General features: G+C 43.0%; 1 protein-coding gene across 1 annotated transcript in view; it reads right to left on the bottom strand.

Moving 5' to 3' along the window:
* The window catches only part of PPP2R2A (protein phosphatase 2 regulatory subunit Balpha), a 511,441-nt gene that overhangs the window by 50,287 nt on the left and 440,638 nt on the right, over positions 1–20,516 (bottom strand). Inside the window, exon 9 of the mRNA XM_078666610.1 lies at positions 13,041–13,132. Coding sequence (XP_078522736.1) covers positions 13,041–13,132 — 92 coding nt within the window. The remainder of the gene's footprint in view (positions 1–13,040; positions 13,133–20,516) is intronic.

Here is a 20,516-nt window from a genome sequence, read left to right as displayed (position 1 = left end):
AGATTCTTATTATACACATCTATTTGTACCAACGGTTTAAGTTGTGTAAATTGCACCCCCTTTGACCGGGATAAACCTATATTGTCAGCAGACGTAGTACCACCATAATGAATAAAAGCAAGATTACTCCAATGTCTACTCGGTCCACCTCTAGGCAGAAGACTCAAGTTACCACTCCCCTCCCAACTCTCACCGCGATTGACAGAATGCTCCAACAAACAATAGGAGTAGTTGTCAACGCAATTGAAACTACGGAGAGGCGCCTCTCACTGCCCCCAAGTATGTGTCTTTCCATGCAGAAAGTGCAGGATATACCTATAACAGCTAACTCATCCACACACACACAGCATATTCTCAAGACTCCATCCTAATGGAATCTTTTGCGGGCTTCCCGGATACAGAGAACCGGCAGTTAGACCCCCTAAGTATTACTCCTCCACCTGACTTCGTTAGCCGGGTAAGCAGGCTATCTATGACACCTAACATCCAGACAACCGCAGATTCTTCTACACATACCGATGCCTCCGTAGTAGTAGTAGCGAAAGCCCCCCGAACTCCCAATAGTATAATTCTCCAAAATACTTGTACTCAAGGGACAGGGAATACAGGCACAACGATAACCAGGAGGAGGGCGAGGATGATACAGAAACCTAGGGCAAAATTGAAATACGATAAACACAAATCCAGGTATAGTCAGAGGGGTTTTAACCCTGCAGCAAAAATCAGCACATCAAAGCCAATTGCTATCTGTAGAGAATAGTATAGACCCCCAAATAGTTACTATCGATAACAAGCTCACCAACAGGGCAAGTGACAATGACACCCATTTAGACACTATTGAGGGGAAAATTGAGGTCTTGATGAAGTCCTTCATGCTCCCCCTGTTACAAAGAGTTAAAATGATGGCCGAGAAAGTAGATAAGATGGAAGTTCTCTTGCAGAACAATGAAATGTTGTTAAAGTATGCTAAAACCCCTAAAACTCAGGCTATTCAAACAAATATATCCAAGCCACTGCGCTCTGCCGCCAATAAGAACACCCGAGCTGCAACACCAGGCCAAAGCAAACTGCCTAAACCCTTACAGCCACCGAAAACTATAGCTAAGGGACACATGGATTCATCCAAGGTCTCATCAGCGGCATCGGGCATGAGCCCAGATGTGACAGTTACCTTAAGTGTGCTACCATGTATTATCGGGCCAGATACCACAGAGGGGGGGGGGGGGCGTCCCAGTCAGTAAACTCCTATGTATTGACCTACCACCGGAATCATATCCCTATACCGTGATCATGATAGGAGTTCCAACTTTAGGTATAGGGAAAGTTGAGGGCTAACTAGAGTTAAAAAACAAAGTTAGTCATTGGCTAACCAGACATAGACCTATCCCTCAAGCCCTAAGTGGTCAAATACTACAGGTCAGAAGAATAGATTGGGTGGGACAGGGGAAAAAGGATTATGAGGGTGACTGCATAATTGTAAATTTTAAAGATCGGCGGGTGGTTAATTCCATCAGCGGTTGGAGGGACGGCGATTTAGAAAGTAGAATACAAACTGTAGATCTTAGTTACTTTTACTCGCCGCCCTCCATGGCCCAAAGGAATCCAAATCAACAACCACCTCAGAGAACTAGGTACTACACCCCACATGATAAACACCAAATGGCACATGGTAGTCTGTACCCTAATTACATCTCTGGACAAGGGCACCTTGATTATTATAACAGCCAGTACAGGGTACCCATCTCTAACCGGTTTGCTGCCTTTTATCAGCAGGAAGGCCTTGAGGGAGTGGATGGACTTTATGAAATGCCGCTTATGCCAGCTAAAGATATCCTCCCACACCCCCGACAAAGTGTAGACATCAGGGGGTTGGGTACAGGAAGCCGAGGTATTTAATCCAGCCACAGGGGAAACTAATAATCATCAGCCGAAGAACATACCCAAGGAAACAATCGTCACTGAGTGACACCTGTCGTTGATCAATGGCCCACTGACACATAACGAGTCAGTTAACATCTTGCTTCCACAAACTCATGAACATATTCAAATCCACACAAGTAAATGGAATTGTAATACGGATCTAAGATCAGTGGTAGCAGATAGTCCTGAGCCAAGTCCTGTTAATTCCATCAGCAAAATGGGCGAAGTTCCTGCTCCAGAGGAAACAACTGTAGCGAGGCATAATGTAATTTCATGGAACATTGCTGGTTTAGCCAGTAAAATCAACGATCCATCTTGGGTGTCCTTTATAAAACCCTATCCCTTAATCTGCCTACAAGAGACTTGGCTGTTAGGAAACAGAGTATTTATAGAAGGATACAAACTTTTTTTGTGCAAGCAGAGCCCTCGAGGAGTGGCAGAGCCAAAAGGGGTCTTGTTGTGTATATTGATCTTGCACTTACGTGCTCTGTCAAAAGTTTCCCCTCTAGTGATAATTACTTTCAAATATTGACGATCAAAAAGGGGAAAGAGTCACTAGCACTGATTAATTTTTATAACGCTGTTAATCTTACAGGGGGTTGCAAGATCGTGGATTTAGATTGTTTTCTTAGGGACAATATGGAGAGACTCCCACATCAGGTTATCATTGTAAGAGACTTAAATGCACACCCCTGTGGGAACCCAGCAACCACTCCAATAGGCTCAATGGGTTGTAATAGACTTGAAGGCTTTCACTTCGATCATACCCCTCGTGGTAATTTGTTAAATGCCTTTATGGATGACTGATTTACTTACTGCCATGTCCCAGGTGGATGATCACACTCTCTATGAAACCCCTACCTTTAAAGGACGTGCGGGAGGTTCATATATTGACCATATATTCTACACTAGCAACCTTAGCTCTTATATGTCTGACTTTTAAATTTTAGAGAACTCATTGAGTGACCATAATCCTGTTTGTATTCATTTAGGAGGTATGTTCCTCAATGTACAAGAAGAAAGGCCAGACAGTGGGGTTTTAAAATGCAGATGGTAATAGACGTTTAAAGTGGGAAATGGTGAACTCTGCCCAACTTTACGAAAAGATTAACAGGACATGTAATGTTGAGTTATCCACCTGCGTTTCTCCCGTACCATCAGCACAGGAAATTCTATTAGCCTTTAATGACAGTCACTAAAGTTGGGGAAATGTTAATAGTACCCTCTACAGGACAGACTTGTAACGTGCCAAAGTGGTTTGATCACGCTTGCTCCAAGGCAAGCCGCGATTTAAAGTCAGCCCTAAAAACTAGACCAAGGGACCCGGTAAACATCAGGGCAGCTCGGCTTGCCTATAAAAGGGCTTTGGTTAAACGCAAAGCGGAAGTAAAAGCGTCCATTTGGGAAAACCTGCTAGACCCTGTAACACTTGGTAATAGTACTAAGTTTTAGGGTCTTATAAACAAACCCCTGTTTGAATCCCCAGGTGATTCCCCTCTAGGCACCAACATATCCGAAGATGATTGGGTCTCCCATTTTAGTTGTATTTTTAATAGTGATATACCTCAGCTAACATATGACAAAGGTGACCCTGGGACTAGCCCCCTGCGCTTCACTATTTGTGAGGTGGAGAAGGGCATCAAGGGTCTAACCAGTAAGAAAGCACCAGGGCCCGACGGTCTGCCCCCGGACCTCTTTAAATCAAGGACATCACTGTGGGCACCCGTTCTCGCTGCTGTATTCAATGCAGCAGCTGACCACGGATGCCCAAAGTCTTGGGGGTTATCCACAATAGTCCCCGTTTTCAAAAAAGGGGACCGTAACAGCACATCCTGCTACAGGCCAATATCTTTAATCGACTCGGTTGTAAAAGTAGTAGGTGGTGTAATCCTGAACAGATTAACATCCTGGGCTGACGAAAATAACATCATTTCCCCAATCCAGTATGGCTTTAGACCAGGCCATTCTACCATCTCTCAGTGCCTTAACTTATACATGGTTTTGGGGAAATACACGTTGGCACGTCAGGGCACAGTCCATATGGCCTTCATGGACCTCTAGTCAGCCTTCGATTGTGTCAACAGGGCCAAACTATGGGAGGCTATGAGAAACATGGGGGTGGAACAGACCCTGGTTGACTTCTTGGCGGATTTACACCAGGACACCCGAGCTAACGTGCGATTGACCCAGGACCTGAAGGTGACCAGAGGATTCGGAGTACACCGGGGTGTAAGACAGGGTTGCATCCTGGCCCCGTTTCTTTTTAATTTATATATCAATAACTTGGAAAACACCCTTTTAAAAACATGTGCTGACTATCCCTATGTCGGACGCAAAGGGCTACCTGTTTTACTTTACAGGGACGATGCAGTTTTGCTGGCAAGGACCGCAAAAGGGCTTCAACTGCTGCTTGACACCTTCTTTACATTCATGAAATCCCGGGATCTCTCCATTAATAACTCAATCATTTGTTATGAATGTAGGTACAGCACATAACAAGGAGTTACCATTCTATGTAAATAGGGAGAAGATTCCCACGACAAAAACATTTTCATACTTGGGGGTCCTGTTTGATAACCAACTGAAATGGGGCCCCGCTGTACAGAAGAAAAAAGGGGAGATAACACGTGCAAATGCGGCAATTTTTAACTTTGCGAGGAAAATGGGGAAACGGCCAATCGCCGCTCTTTTAAAAGTATATCAGGCCAAGAGTGTGGCAATAGGCTGTTATGGAAGTGAGTTATGGGGGCACACAACTGTTAAAGACTTGGTGGTAGCAGAAAACAACTTCATGAAACAGCTCTTGGGGGTCCCGAGAGGAACTGCAAATTTCATAGTGCACGAGGAGCTGCGTTCTCCTTATTTAGGTGACATCATCGCACTTCGACCTTTAATATTTTGGCTGAAGTGCTGGCTAAATAAGGACCTCTCGCTAAACCACCAGCTCCTGAGATAAGCACTGACATGGGATAATATGTTAAAAATCCAGTGGCTAAAATATTTGAAAAAATGTTTCTCTGCATTGGGGCGTCCTGAACTTTTCTTAAACCCCGACTCCATCACTGTAACTGACGTCGAGTCCGTGAAAAACACCTTCTCTCTTTTGCAGCTTTATCAGCGGGTGGAGGAGGAACTAAAGAAAAGCAGTAATAGAAATTATGTTGTCCTACAGACTACACTAAGCATGGAGCCTTACTTGACTTGGCCAATGTCGAGCTATGATCGTTTTTTGTTAATTAGGTTTCGGCTGGACCTCTTTCACTTGCTGCTAGCTGTTCCAAGAGGCAGCCACCAAGGCCAAGTGCTACCTTCCTGCGGCTGCGACTGCGTGTCTCCGCAGGATTTGGTGCACTTTTTATTTTTTTGCCCTTTTTATGATATCTCCGGAGGGTTTACCTCAAGCCTCTCCTCAAAAGACTAAACTTTGTCCAGGTTAAACCCGCCCTTTGTTATCTACAGCTGCTAAATAATGAATGTACCTTATATGTAATTAGTTTTTTAAAATTAGCCTTAAAATTTAGAGTCAGCATGGATGGTTAACACTTGATACTGTTGTATATATCTTTTTATCAGATTAACTGTGTTTTATATCTGGGGACAATGTGATTTTTAATCATTTAATTTTTATGATGTGTGCTTTTATGGTTTTCTGCAAATAACCGAATAAAGATTTTCTGGACTGGGCACTCCAGGGCTGAATCTGCCTTCTCCTTAAACAGACGAGAACCATCAAAGGGCATGTCCATCAAATTAGCATGGACATCGCCCAAGAAGCCAGATGTTCAAAGCCAGGAGTGGCGCTGTAAGGCCACTATTGATGAAATCGCTGTCCTGCGAATCCACACCTGAAGGCGAACTTTGCTGCATCTTTCATCCTTAACTGCCTGGGAGAGCCCTGCCCGGGCCTCCTCTGGGACTTGTGACAGCAATTGCGGAACTGTTTCCCAAAGGAAATGGGAGAAACGGCCCAATAAGCACGCAGTTTTGACCGACCACAATCCCAACATCATCTTCCCAAGTGATTCCAACCTCTTGGATTCCTTATCCAGAGGGCCGGAAGGGAATGCGCCCTGGCAGGTAGAAGCCTGCTCCACCAAGCTTTCAGGGATGGGGTGTTGGCTGAGGAACTTTGGGTCACCCGGAGCCAGGTGATGGTGGTGTACAATTGTCCTATTCACAAGAGCGCCTGTGCTAGGCTTGGACCACGTGCCTAGCAGGACATCAGTAAGAGCCTCGTTAAAGGGCAATAGGGGTTCAGAAGTGGAAGCCACAGGCTCAAGCACTTTTGTCAGGAAACTAATCCTGACCTGCACAGAGGACAGCTCCAGCCCAAGGACCTCTACTGCCCTCCATACCACCATGGCATAAGAAGTCCCCTCCTCCGTAGCCACAGTAGGCGGAGAGAGCATGCCAGTATCTGGGGAGGTGTCCAGCCCACTGGTCTCCCCACGTTCCTCATACCAGTCCATCTGCTCTGGACCCTGTTGCTCCAAAGACGTCCATAGACCCCCCTCCCATTCCTCTCCTGTGCCTGAAATGTCAAGAAAATGCTCAGGCGACAAATCGAACCCAAGGGCTCTAACGTCATCAGAATCTGAATCGAGCAATGCCGAGCCGTCTCAGTGTCGTCGGGAATAAGGATGGGGTTTAAACAGCTGGTGGGCACCGGCTGATCCGTAGGCGCCAACTTCGGGTCGGACCCGGGAAAGGTCGCATTCGCATAACTGGCGCTGTCACAGATCCGGAATTGGATCCCTCGAGACCCAACAGGCGCTGTGGCCGGAGCAGACGTCTAATCCGATGGGCTCCCTCCCGACCCCACGGAGCTCGAAGGCTCACCAGAGGGGTCACCCGCTCAAACATGCAGCGCATGGCCTCGTGAAACACTAATTATTTCGGAAATGGGAGTCTCAGTTGACCCTGGCTTCGGAGAACCGTGCCTAGAGTGTCTGACTCCTTAACTCATTCGAAGGACGACAGTCGAGGTGATTATGAAGTCCGCTTAGACTTCTTTTTATTGTACCTCTTCCGAGGGTGCAGAGGACGTAAAGTGGGAGGAAGAAGACTTAGGGCTCCCAGAGTTGTCACACGACCTCTTCAATCGGGAATGGGATCTTCGAGGCGTCTCGCTGGATGGTGTTGACAGCTTCATAGCCCACTCCCGCAAGGCCTTCGGAGCCATGGCCTGACAGTCCGAGCACGACTCAGTCGTGGTTGTGCTTGAGACACCAAAGGCAGAGGAATTAGGTATCTGTAACCAACATAGAGCAGTGACAGGCACCGCACGGTTTAAAACCTGTCTTCCTCGAACACATCCCTCGAAACACAATGAAAAAGTCTTGAAGCTGACAAAGTCAAAAAAAGACCAGTCTAAAAGAGACAGAGGGCTAGCTCTTCCCGGATTGGCACTTAACTGGAAAGAAAAGAAGCAACGTCCACACACCTGGGTGGTGCCTATATAGGTGACCGCGACGCCATAAATGACGCCAAAATCACGCAGAGCTGAATGGAGACACCCGACAGCACGCACAAGGGGTATTGCTCGAGCAAGTTGCCAGATCCAGCCCGAAGCCTAGGAAATTATAAGGTAAGGAATCTACAGGTAGAAGTCTCATATCTATAAAGAAGTATCTCACTTTCATAAACTGAAGATAGGGTTAATCCTGATTCATAGAGGAATGATGCATAGATAAGGTATGCTTGTTGCAGAGTTTCCCTTTCTTGCACTTTGCCCACAGCCAGGGCACATCCAACTGAAGAGTACAAAGACAATAGGACATAAGCTCATCATCCTGTTAGGCACATGTGCTATTCGTGATGGATTTCTAAATGATGCACCTAGTTTTGAAGGTGAAATTGTGTGATCTGGCCATATTTCTTTATGCCCCTTATGAGGTGTGCTGTTGTGTGTAAAATGGCCTTCAAAGATGAAAGGGGTTAGAAGTGTGAAAGCATGCTTGGTATCCAACAGACAAAAGAGCAGATGAAAGTACAAGAGCTAGAACTGCAGTTCTGAAATCATTTTCTGGGAATAACAGAGTCACTCTTAGCCATCTTTGATGTTCTTAGCAATGTGGTCCTTGAGGGTAAGGTCAGTGTCATGGGTACATTGGAGTGAGTTGGCAGGGTTTGAATGTAGGGGTTTAAATCCATCCATATTGTTGACTCCGGTTTGAATTAGTTGCTTGATGGTGGCAAAAAGGAGGAACTCTGTCGTGGTGGGATAATATTTCAGGTAGGTACTACATATCCAAGTCTGGATGAGGTCCAAACATTGCTTAACACATTGGCTGTCCAAAGTGGAGGAATCTTTCATGTAAAATTGTGCCAAAGAAGTATTGGCTGTTCCTAATGCAGTTATCCTTCATTGGAGTTTCATGGGGGTCCGTTTTGAGACTGAAGATATCAGGGTCTGTCTCAATGTGGTGATTATAAATGCACTTAATATACATAAATGTATAATTGTTTCAATATTGCGTTGAGCCCATGAAGATTTGACGAAACTGTATTGATTTTTTAAATTGATATTTTAAGTGTTCTTATGTTTTAACTTTGAACCTATGTTGTTTAACAAGTGCCATTCAACATGTGTATCTGATATCATTTGCAATGTAATTTTTTTATGCATACTTTTGTGGTTGTTTTTATACACATCGAATAAAGTTAATTGAACTGACTGAAGGTGTCAAGTATCAAGGTGGATCCTTCGGGATGCTGGAAGTGATGGGTGACCTTCTGGGACCCAGAGGAGCACATGCGCACAAACAAGTGCCAGCTGAAAAGGTAGAAAAAGAACCAGTGGCAAAAGTATCTAGTGAATCCTATCAAAGACACAGGATAGTCACTTATGCTGCCAGGGGTCAACTGTATTGACTCCCTGGGGAAGATAGGGCCAGTAAGGGAGGGGAGGGGGGGTCATCTTTATCTAGTAAGAAAGGATCATGGTAAAAACCTTAGACATTGCAGCTTGAATTCAGATTAATAGTTGTGAAGGAGGTGGTTGATGTGATCTTGGAGGTATGCACAGACCTTTTTCGATTGTCTGGTCAATGATAGGTAGGAGAGCAGTGGGCTAGTAGTTGGTGAGGTTATCAAGGAGAGGCAGGGTCTGGCATCTGCCTTAAATGATGGAGACATTGACAGTGATGAGTATGGATGAGAGGTTCTCCTTGAATGGCATGTATGACAGTCATACTATGTGGCTTTCAGGGAGTTATGGATATTGGGGATTTAAAAGAGGCAGTGATTCAAAGGATGACCATTGTGGAGGTTCAGCGCAGGGACACGAGTGTAAGAGTAGCAGTCTTCGTGTTGCTGATTTGCTGTCAGATCTGAATTTTTTCACTTGAGGTTGTTGGCATTTCACTTGCCTGCAGAGTGTAGGTCTGGAGTGTCATGGTTAGTGCAATGAGCTGAGTGTTAAGCTGGACTGACAACTACCGTCACCAATGCATATATGAACCTGGGATTTGGTTCTTTGAAGCACGATCCCCTGAAATTGGTAAATATTAACCATCTTATAAATCACCAACACAATATAGCCTACTCCCAAAAGTACTTCTAAAGCATGTGGCCAGACAGTCTGAACCTTCTTCTAATGCCCTCATGTTCCGTTCATCCTGGGTAACAGCTTTAGCCTTAACACTAATGAGCCCAACAATACTGATCTCCTCTCCCACTCCATCGCTAAAAGCAAAAAAAAAATCCTTATACAGATGTGGGATTTATGCAGATTACTTTTGGGTCACAGTCCTTGTGTTTACTATGATGTTTCTGCTGTGGCTTGAAAGTTCTGAGCCATAATCCTCTTTTGTGAGCAGACTGGGTCTAGGCCTCCATTTTCAAGCATGACAAAATGTTTAAAAAATGTAATAAATACTTGTATTGTTATCTCAAAATCAAGCAGTTTTTGAGGACAGGATACTGCAGAGTAGCTGGACCCTTTATGCACTTAGTGATTGAGCTTGATGACCATAACCACTGCATTGTCTTTTCAGTTTATTCAGGGGATCCACTTCTCCCACACTGAAGTCACATGACAACACTATTTGCACTGTATTAGGAATTTTATGTGACTCTGAACAACTGGATTAAAGTACGACTCGCATACAATGACTGTTCAAATCACAAAAACATCCAAAACAATGCCAGTATTCAAAAAGGTCCTTTCTAATATCACTGTTCTTGCTCTTAAATCAAATGTCAGACTATAGTCCTCCTGTATAGCCTTTTTCTTTATATATTCCTAGTGTATGTTCATTCTAGCTTTGCTGTAATGAACACAATCTTCAGTAGAAGCTGATCAAGGTGGTGTTTCTTTAAATTTGTAAATGGAATGCTCGGAGGAGATAAGCTTAAAGGCAGAATAGCAAATCCTCGCTGGAGAAAGAATGCAAGTGTCTGTTTTATACTACCCTGCGAAGTAATTGAGAATGCTCCCTCCAAGAGTGGATAACTTTGAGGGTGTATTATGGAAGGCAAGACTCTGATTTGAGTTTACCTGCTGATAAGCATCCACTGCTACTTGAAGGGTTACTAGAAGGATACAGCAATGTCGGCTACCGCTGATAGGATTGTTACCAGTAATGCTAGTAAACCCATAAGCATCAAGAATGGTGAGCACAATTGTTATACACTTCTTTTCACCTTTTCCAGACCTCTCACTGAGTGTGATGGCCTCCACTTCTACATTGTGCATGTTAGATGTGTGTGTGGAGTTATGGATTTTCAGCTTTAACAGTCTTAATGCAGATCTTTGCATCGATATACTAAAGGAATCCACAGACCGCTTAATCTGAGACCACAGTTGATGCACTTATGATATAGTTGAAGAATAGCATTCTTTTAATCGCTGCTTTAAAATAAACTCGACTTTTTTATTGCGGTGAATGTTCTGAGAACGTTTGTACAGTTTCTTGTAGGGTAGTAGTTGAACTACTAATGATGAAAGAGTTTACTCTCGCCTTGAAAATGTAGTGTAACATTGTGGCGCACTAGGTTTAAACACTTGAGGTTTAGTACTGTTGTTGCCAGTGTTAGTAAGTTGTCCGTTTTGGGATGCAGGATAATACAGACCAAAAGGCATTATTGTTCACATATAACAAGCTATGGGCCACACTATTTCTAAAATCACAGAACTGCTGGCAGAATAATTTCAGAATATTTATTTTGTTGCTTCCTGTGCAAAAACATCTTGAAGCGCTAACAATGTTCACTGGTGAACGCTCCTGAAGGACATCTCAAAGGGAGATAACAGCACACAGACAACGAAGACTAATGTAGTGTCTTCTGTATGTTCGAGGTCCTCCTGAAGGCTGGTTAAATTTTGATTTCCACATACAGATTATGCATCTGCCCGGAATTGGCAGAGGTCATTTCTCTGGTGTTACTCCATGATTATGCACACGAATTATGTAACTCACCTGTAAGTACAGTCCGGCAGTATGGATATCTTTCATTTATTCACATGCCTGAATCACTTCCAGTCGTCAAGGTGTGAGCCATTCAGTAACTTTAAAACAGCAGCGAGATTATAACCCGCCCGATAGGCCTTAAACCAGTTAATGAGAAAGAGAATATGCTCAATGTATTGGAACAGAGGAAAATATGTGTTCAACCACTGTATCTACAAACAATGCCTTCAAGAAGTAGCATTGGCTAAAATTGTGAGATGGGTCTTCCATGATGCCACGTGAAATGTATGTTTCCCACGGGATGTGCTGTAGTGGGTTCCTATAACTGATCACTCTGACTTCGTAGGGCAGAAGTGGATAGTCATTGCAACCCACCTGGAGTTTCTTTGTCTGGATAAAGGGTAGCCCTTTCAAGGTTTTGACAATGTAAGTTGTAGTTCATTAAAAGTCCAGTAAGTCGTTTTTCTAAGTAAAATTTCAAATATCCGTGCACATCGAGAGAATGCAAGTGTCTCTCTGCTGGATAAAAAAAAACGTAGGCACAACTGATTCCTTAAGCTGAGCGTCAGTGGGCACGTGTGGAATGAAAGGTGAAGTTGTGCTCACTGCTACTGTGTCACTGCTGAAATGTAGATCCAGCTCTTTCACAAGAAATACCTTAATTTCTCACACATGCCTGGCAGATATTAGGGTGGACAGCAATGCTGTGTTTCTTGAGAGGTATTGGAGACTTGCTCTGACCATTACCTTGAACAGGATCCTTATTAAGTGCTGCAACAGTGTGTTATACTGCCATTTTGTCAATGGACACCTTGCCAGTAGGACCAATACCAAATTATATCATGACTATCTTGCCCGTAAGAGTGGGTGCCAAGGAGAATATGAGAATCTCAATATATCAGCAAAATACACTTAAAGAGATGAGTGCTTGAGTCCTGATTGTGCAAATTCTAGCAATTCAGGAAATATTAGTCATGGATGGAAGGAGAAAGGATGAGCGCCTTTAGATGAGCACCAGCTGAAGAATCACTCCCATTTAGCTTTGTATGTGTTAATGGATTCTACTCTCATCTAGATCAAAAGGTCTCTGCAGCATAGAGGAATATCTAATTAAGAAAACACATTCAGGATCCAAGCAAACTCATTCAGGTGCTGAGTCAATAGCTACAGCGGCACAGGGCTGCAATGTTAATCTTGGCCCTGCATGTGGAGGGAAAATACATCTATAGGAAGGAAGAATGAAGAGGTTAACTAATATCAAAATATGCCAGGATTGACCCTTTCATATGGAGCTTAAGTGCATCTCACAAAACTGCTTTTGCAAGATACTGAACCCTTAAAAATTTAGGATGGATCTCCTTTCTGACAGACATTTTCTTCGCCAGAAAAACTGGAATAGGAAGATGGATTCCTTCAAGTCTTGGGAACTAACGGGAACCCGATGAACAGTTAAGGTGGTGGTTGGTTTCCCAGGAGTTAGTGGCAGCGGCCAGTGTGTTGGGGTTTAATTTTAGTCCAGAGGCTAAAAATGTAAAGAGTGCTGTAACTTCTTGCCTCATGATTGTTACTAACGCAAAAAGTAGAGTTTATTGGTGCTAGCAGGCCACTATTTCACAATGTACATGTAAAAAAAACAACAAAAACATTAATTCAATAGATTTTTGTTAAATGGAAAGAAAAGTCACTTAAAACTAAATGTAAAGTTACCTATCTAATCCGTTCCAACAGCACTCAAATTTATCGAAGATGCAGTCATTTTCATAAAGTGAGCAAAGTTTACTTCTGAGGTATTCATGCACCTGAAAGAGAAGGCAATACATTTTAAACAAATTTGCATTTTCATACAAAATATACATTAAAAAAACTGCACACATACATTTAGTGACTACTTTTAATACCCTCCTACTACCATCACTGCCCCACTTTTTTCCTCCCCGTGCTATATTATCTACAGACTAATCTGAATTCGGTCATTCAGAAACAATATAGACCATTCCTAAAAAGATATAAGCAGAGTTCTTGCACAATCAAAAGGCTAATAGTATAAGGCAAGTTCAATGGTATCATCACAGGTGTTCCTAACTCGGAGGATATAACTTCAAGACAAGTAAATAAACAGACTGTAGTCGACTATGTGAAAGAATGGAGTACATTTAATATGGGGACAAGAAAATAAATTACTTAACTTCAGAAACAATCTTCCTGATGGATATCATACCTGTAGATTCCTCACCTTTTGAATATCCTCAGGTAGCACACTGGATAAGGAAACTATGTAAGTCAGTAGGTAACGCAGGATTCATCTTGGCAATGGAAGTGCCGTCACTCGAGCCATATAGTGCTACCTTGGAACCCTGATGTTGCTGGCTTGCCCATTTTTTCCGAGACCCTCGAGACAGACTAGGTCAACTTTAGTTTGAATGTGACTGTGCAGTGCAATGAACTAAGAAGGAACCTTATTAATTCAGCAATATACAACCACACTTGAGAACAGACAGGTGAGTGGGATCAGTGAGGAACCTGCAGGTAGACAGTATCCACCAGAAAGATAATTTCGTCTGATTAATTTTTCTACCTGCGGATTCTTAAACTATTGAAAAGAAGCCCTTACGCTACCCTTTCCAAGGGGGCGGGGTCTGATGGAGTGGTCATTCAAGGAAATCCTGCAGAAGTGAACAAGCAAAATGTTGCTGCATGACAAATTCCTGCACCAGGAACACCAATTGCTAGTGAAGATAGCAAAACATTTCTCTGGTGGATTGAGCACGAATTACATCTGGTGGTTCCTTCTTAGCAAGGGACAATCCAGCATAATATTACTGTTCGGATTACTTTTTTACTTAATTTTCAGATCACTTTTTAAATTACTTTTTCTACTCAGTGTGATATGAATAGATATCACACTGGGACATTTCCTAAAGAAAAGGAAAGTAAAATCAGCTTTGCACCGTTGTAGTTTTTCAGGTTTCCATACAAATAAACTCCACACTTTGAACATTTTCCAGAGATAAACAGTCAATGTATTCCTATGGAGAGAAATTAAGTTTTCAGTTATCAGGTAAGTTCTCGGTCCTTGGGGTTGAGTTTCTGGGGTTAAAATAAGGGTTCCCCCAGGGTTAAGGATGCACTCTCAAAACAGCCTCAGCAGCACTAGGGCGGCCGGGTGCAGAGTGCTGAGACCCAATGGGTACATGTGGCCTCCTGTTGGTGGCTGCCTACGAGCAGGCCACTGGGTTGTGGGAGCATATGGCCGTGGTTCCCAAACTGTGCGCCGCGGTACCCCGGTGTGCCGTGATGAGGAGCCAGGGGCGCCACGACCACAGTGGGGAAAAGTGTGGGGAAAAGTGAAGCAGCCTCCCAGGGCGCTGGATGGCACATTACCTAAGACTTGGGTAATGCGCCATGCAGCGCCCTGGGAGAAAATGCCTGCTCTGGTTGGTGCAAAATGCGAGGGGCATGAAACTTCTCTTCACCCCTACCCCAAAACAAAAACTAACCCGGGGAGAAGTGGTCTGTTCCCGCAAGCTGCTGGCATGCGAGATTGCTCAGAACTGGTATGAATGTTTTTGCAAAATCATGTGAGTCATAACCAATGCCTCAGCATATCAATCCACCGACAGAGAAAGAGGCCTGCAATGCACATCCCCTCGCAGATAGAGGGTCATATTTGAGCGGGATGCTCTCCTTTTGTTTAGTCCAATGTTTGACTTTTGACAAGGGCAGTTTTGTAGAAGACGTTTCACTTTAGGAATCAATAATGATAAAATGGGCGCCGTGAAACAAAATCATGCGAGGTGCCCGTGCATATTACAATAAGTGGGCGCCGTGATTATGCGAGGCACCCGTGCACATTGTAAAAAATAATGATAAAATGGGCGCCGTGCAACAACATCATGTGCGGCGCCCGTGCATTTTAAATTAATAAGGCACCTTGATCATGCGCGGTGTCCATGCAAATATTAAACAAGTGATAGGCTGCTTGTAAAGTGCAAGCATGCATCACGCTGAATGTCGTGCCTGTAGTAGTAAAAACGAATTAAAGAAACTAGTGCTTACATACTTAAAAGACTACTGTCACCAGAGGGAAGGTTTGTGGTTACAAGGGAGGGCATAGTAGAAATGTTTAGAACTCACTTACGGTAAGTGTATACAGCTGAACCCAAAATCAATCTGTCTAGGCACACCCTGTTACTGGTGTGCTTAGCCATGTCGAAGATTCCCGAAGGAGCTATTGAGGAGTTGGAAATCCCACTGGTGCTTGAAAAATTCAGCCGTGTTGAACATGCTTCCAGAATTAAAGGCTGCGAGGTGGGATGGTTTCCCAGCCGGATTTTATCAGGCTCATGTAGCAGAGCACGAACAACACATACCTGAAGTTTTCCGCGAGGCGTGAGACACAGAGGTACCCTGACGAACCATGCGTTAGGGGGAGAGCTGCATGCTCCTGAAACGAATATATGTGACAAGACAAACCCAGCGGCTTATCACGATTAATTTAGACAGGAATTTTTTTTGCAAATTACTGGCAAACGAGAAGATCCCTCACATGACAGCAATGGTACACGAGGACCAGTGCGATTTTATCCAAGGCCGACACACGGATATGAATATGAGAAGACTTGCACACATGCTCCACGAGGCACTTTGCCACTGGATTCAAGCAAGCCTGGCTGAAGACGGCTGTAATGCCAGACACCGGTCCTAGGAAGCTTGAATCCGGCCCAGGGAAGGCATGGCTTGGCAGTTCGGGCTGGACTGTTCCGATGAGGTACAGGGTCAGACTGATTTGCATATGGCCATGTCTGAACTGGGGTGGCGGAGTGGGCTAAAGAACGGTGATGGATTAAACCCAGATCTGTTGACTGGGTGTGAGTGTTTGATTGGTTCAGATGCTTCGTCCATCATCACCCCTTTTGTACCGCCACGAGGCACAGAGTCATGATGGTGAGATGACACTGGTCTCCATTGACCTAGCAAAAGCATTCAATATTATATGACTGGGGCTACTTTTGGAGGTTTAACAGGTGGTAGGGTTTAGACCTCAATTTCGATGGTGGATTATATCGCTATACACTGACCCGGTCGCCAGGGTGCGCGTGGGGCAGATTCGCTTGGAGACATGGGCATTGGGCCATGGAGCACAGCAGGGTGCACGATCTCCCCACTCCTGTTTGCCCTGGCAATAAAGCCCATGGAGATTAGAGTGCGACAACTGCATGCCTGCAGTATACAACTGGGAGACGTACACCATATTATCGTATTGTATGCAGATGATATTTTATGCTCTGCACCCCACATCTCAATGTCAGTGCTCCTGCATCTATTGGAGGAATTTGGAGACGTATCAGGACACTAAGTTAACCAGACCAAATCTCTGATTTTCCCTCTGGCCTCCCTGGTTGGACACTGGTCCTCATCCTGACCTGCTAATGGAGGGAGCGAGTACACCAAGAAATGCTCTATATATTGTGCGACAGACGGCCAGGGTAGGGCAACGGTTAAAAGCTGCAGCACTTGAGAATACCGTCCCACAGGGAATGTCCAATTTGGACATTAAAACCAGCCAGGCAGCTGGCGATCAATATGTCCTTTTAGGAATGGAAAGAGGTTAGCTGTGACCAATGGGGTGACCTGTACCCAGACTAGACCTTTGTTCCATTAGAAAATGCCCGTGAAAAATTCACAATAGGCCTGGGGCAATGCTTACAACTGCAGGTCTAGCAGATACAACTAGGCACAGCTGGTGATGCTATCCAGCGGCCCACAACATTCTTATACCCTTGAGATACTGCTGGCCTATGGATCGGGTAGACACCTGATCACACACCTTTACATAGCTATGCGGTCAGATAAGGTAGAATCCTCACAACGGGCCAGTGTAGCCTGAAATTTAGACCTTGACACTCCGTATGGGATATACAGACTGGCAACAGGTATGTGAACTGACGCGAACAGTCTCTAGCAATAACCTCTTTCGGCTGATACATTAACTTTTTTTGCAAAGAACCTACTTAACGCCTAAAGATCTCCATTGCATGGTTGAATCCCGACCAGACATGTCCTCATTGCAATACTAGGAGGGCAGACTTTTTACACTTCGCCTGGTCCTGCGACGAAGTGTACAGCTTCTCCAACTAGTAGTGGAAGAAATGGTATGTGCCACGCGACTACCAATAGTGTTGATGCCCCAATGTTATTTACTGGGCTTTTTTTTAAATGCTCGAAGGGCTGTAAAATGACTTCTAAATTTGGTCAACTGGCCATGGCGCTGGCGCAGCACAGAATTGCAATCACACAGATGTCAAAACGAGCCCCGACAATAGCACTCTGGCATAGAGATCTGGCTGAGTGGCCTTAGCCGAGGAGGCACAAACAACTTAGTAGTATGGATGACAAACTAGAGGATGCACTAACTAAATGGCGGGCCCTTACAGATAAGCGTCTAGATCTGGATTCTAGGTTGACAACAGACTCCGACTAGCCCTGACTTTGGGGACTCAGAACACCAAGATGTTGTTGAGGAAAGAGAGGGTAGTAAGTCCACATAGTTGTTATAAGGTATTTTTAGAGACAAGGAAGGGTGACCCTTTGTATGTCTTCTAGAGAACAGGGAAACAGATCTGTATGCGTCAGATTATTCAATGCTATTTGATTGACCCTCAACTATTCATGTAATGAGTGCCATGTTACATGTTGATAAAATGAAAACAAAAGTTTAAACAGGTGTATATATATATATCGCAACATTCTATTGGGAATAACTTTGGCGCCGGTTGAGGAATCTTCCTGAACTTTTCCTTAACTTTGCCTCGCGGCGCTCCGCTCCTTCCCTGAAAGTTTGGGGGGGATTCGTCAAGCGGGGGCCGAGATAAAAGGGGGGTCCCAAAACATGTTTTCCCCATGTTAATTTCCATAGGGCGGTTGGACTCACTTTTAGCCCGAACGGCTGAATGGTTTTCCACCAAACTTGGCAAAATTGTAGGGACTGGTAGCCCGATGTGCCTTTGCTATGTCTCAAGATATGTGCTCCAGTGGTTTTTACGAAAATTAACTTTGAAAAAATATATATTGGGCTACATTGGGCTATATATATATATGTTAGAGCCCAAATGTAGCCCAATGTAGCCCAAAGATGGCCACCGGAGACAAAAAAAAAACCAAATGTAGCCCAAATATTAGCCAGATGTAGCCCAACTATAGCCCAATGACAGAATGTCCCAGAGTGTTCTAAAGAACAACTAGAGCGCTAACAGTCTTACTTATGACAAAAGTATGGCACACCTGAAGTCATCTTGATTGGAATAAAGTGTTAACACTTAAAACATTTAATTTGCAAAGGAACAGAATGAGGGGGTTCATTTTGCCATAGAAATTAGGATTAGTGCTGAAGAAAGAAAAATTAGGGCACATTTTGAGTGACTTCTAAAATCCTCTTATATTTCATTAAAAAAATTCTGATATGCAGTCTCCCAAGATGGCCACCAGAGACAAAAGAGCCCAAATGTAACCCAAATATCAGCCAGATGTAGCCCAACTATAGCCCAATGACAGAATGTCCCAGAGTGTTCTAAAGAACTAACTAGAACGCTAACAGTCTTACTTATGACAAAAGTATGGCACACCTGAAGTCATCTTGATTGGAATAAAGTGGTAACACTTAATACATTTAATTTGAAAAGAAACAAAATGAGGGGTTTCATTTTGCCATAGAAAGTTTATATATATATATATATATATATATATATATATATATATATATATATATATATATATATATATATATATATATATATATATATATATATATATATATATTATTCACTGAAAAAACCATAGGTTACACACCAGTTATAGTTAGGAATTAGCATTTAAAAAACCTTTGAAATGCACTGAAAAAACCATAGGTTTCACACCAGTTATAGTTAGCTGGAAATTTTACTCGCATAAAACCATTGAAATTCCCACGTTATAGTTAGTTGGACTCACTATAACTTGCACGTCTGCAATGCACTGCTGATGAAGTCACATATTACATCACTCAAGCATATATTTAAATATTTAAACATTACTCGCTAATATATGTATTCACTAAGATACACTTAATAAGCCAGTTAACCAATCATTTTTTTTTTTTAAAACACTGAAAAAACCATAGGTTTCAGGCCTTATATAGTTAGGAATTAGCATTTAAAAAACCTTTGAAATTCACTGAAAAAACCATAGGTTTCAGGCCTTATATAGTTAGGAATCAGCATTTAAAAAACCTTTGAAATTCACTGAAAAAAACATAGGTTTCAGGCCTTATATAGTTAGGAATTAGCATTTAAAAAAACCTTTGAAATTCACTGAAAAAACTAAGTTTTAGTGGTGTTATAGTTAGCTGGACATTTTACTCATACAAAACCAATTAAATTGCTCCTATATAATTAGTTGTACTAACTATATTTCGCGCACCCGCAATCCACTGCTGATGATGTCACATATTAGATCATTCATGACATGGTCAGTGACATCACTGATGACATCATCCACGTGACAATCACATACACCTTTTCATACACTATTACAATTTTTCATCACCGTTTGTAAAATACAGAGGATCATATTTAAATCCATTGTCACAGCAATACAAGTATCTAAAAATCCACTCAGTGATTCATAGATGTATACACACATCTAATCACTTACCTATGGATTCACTCATACATGCTGTCAATGAACAATAGAACACTATCAAAAATACTTATACATCTATATCGACATTAAACAACAGCAAGCATCCTATTCACATATGAAGTCATCCTACTCACTTATGCAAACAATGGATCATACTTACATATTTACTTAGCAAAACACTTATACAAACACCACTTCTATTCATTTAGATAATAAGTCATACTTAGTGAATTATAAAATCATTATTACAAGTATACAGTTATCCATACAGTCACTCACACAATCATTGTGTCTTATGTATACTTATTTAAATACAACTGACACATACACTGCCTTTTATTTTTCTAGTTTGTTGGACCTGTACCTTTGAGAAATATATTTGCTCATCACCCCACCCATAAAGAGATTCCCTCACCCAAACTGTTAATACATGTAGTTTTAACTTCATATATCTACTGAATCAACTATTCACACATCTTTGGACAGTCACACATCCCCCACCGAACC

The sequence above is a fragment of the Lissotriton helveticus genome, chromosome 11 (genome assembly GCF_964261635.1).
Source record: "Lissotriton helveticus chromosome 11, aLisHel1.1, whole genome shotgun sequence".
Lineage (NCBI taxonomy): Eukaryota > Metazoa > Chordata > Amphibia > Caudata > Salamandridae > Lissotriton > Lissotriton helveticus.
The sequence above is the reverse complement of the archived record's forward strand: the minus strand, read 5'-3'. Positions and strand labels throughout refer to the sequence as shown.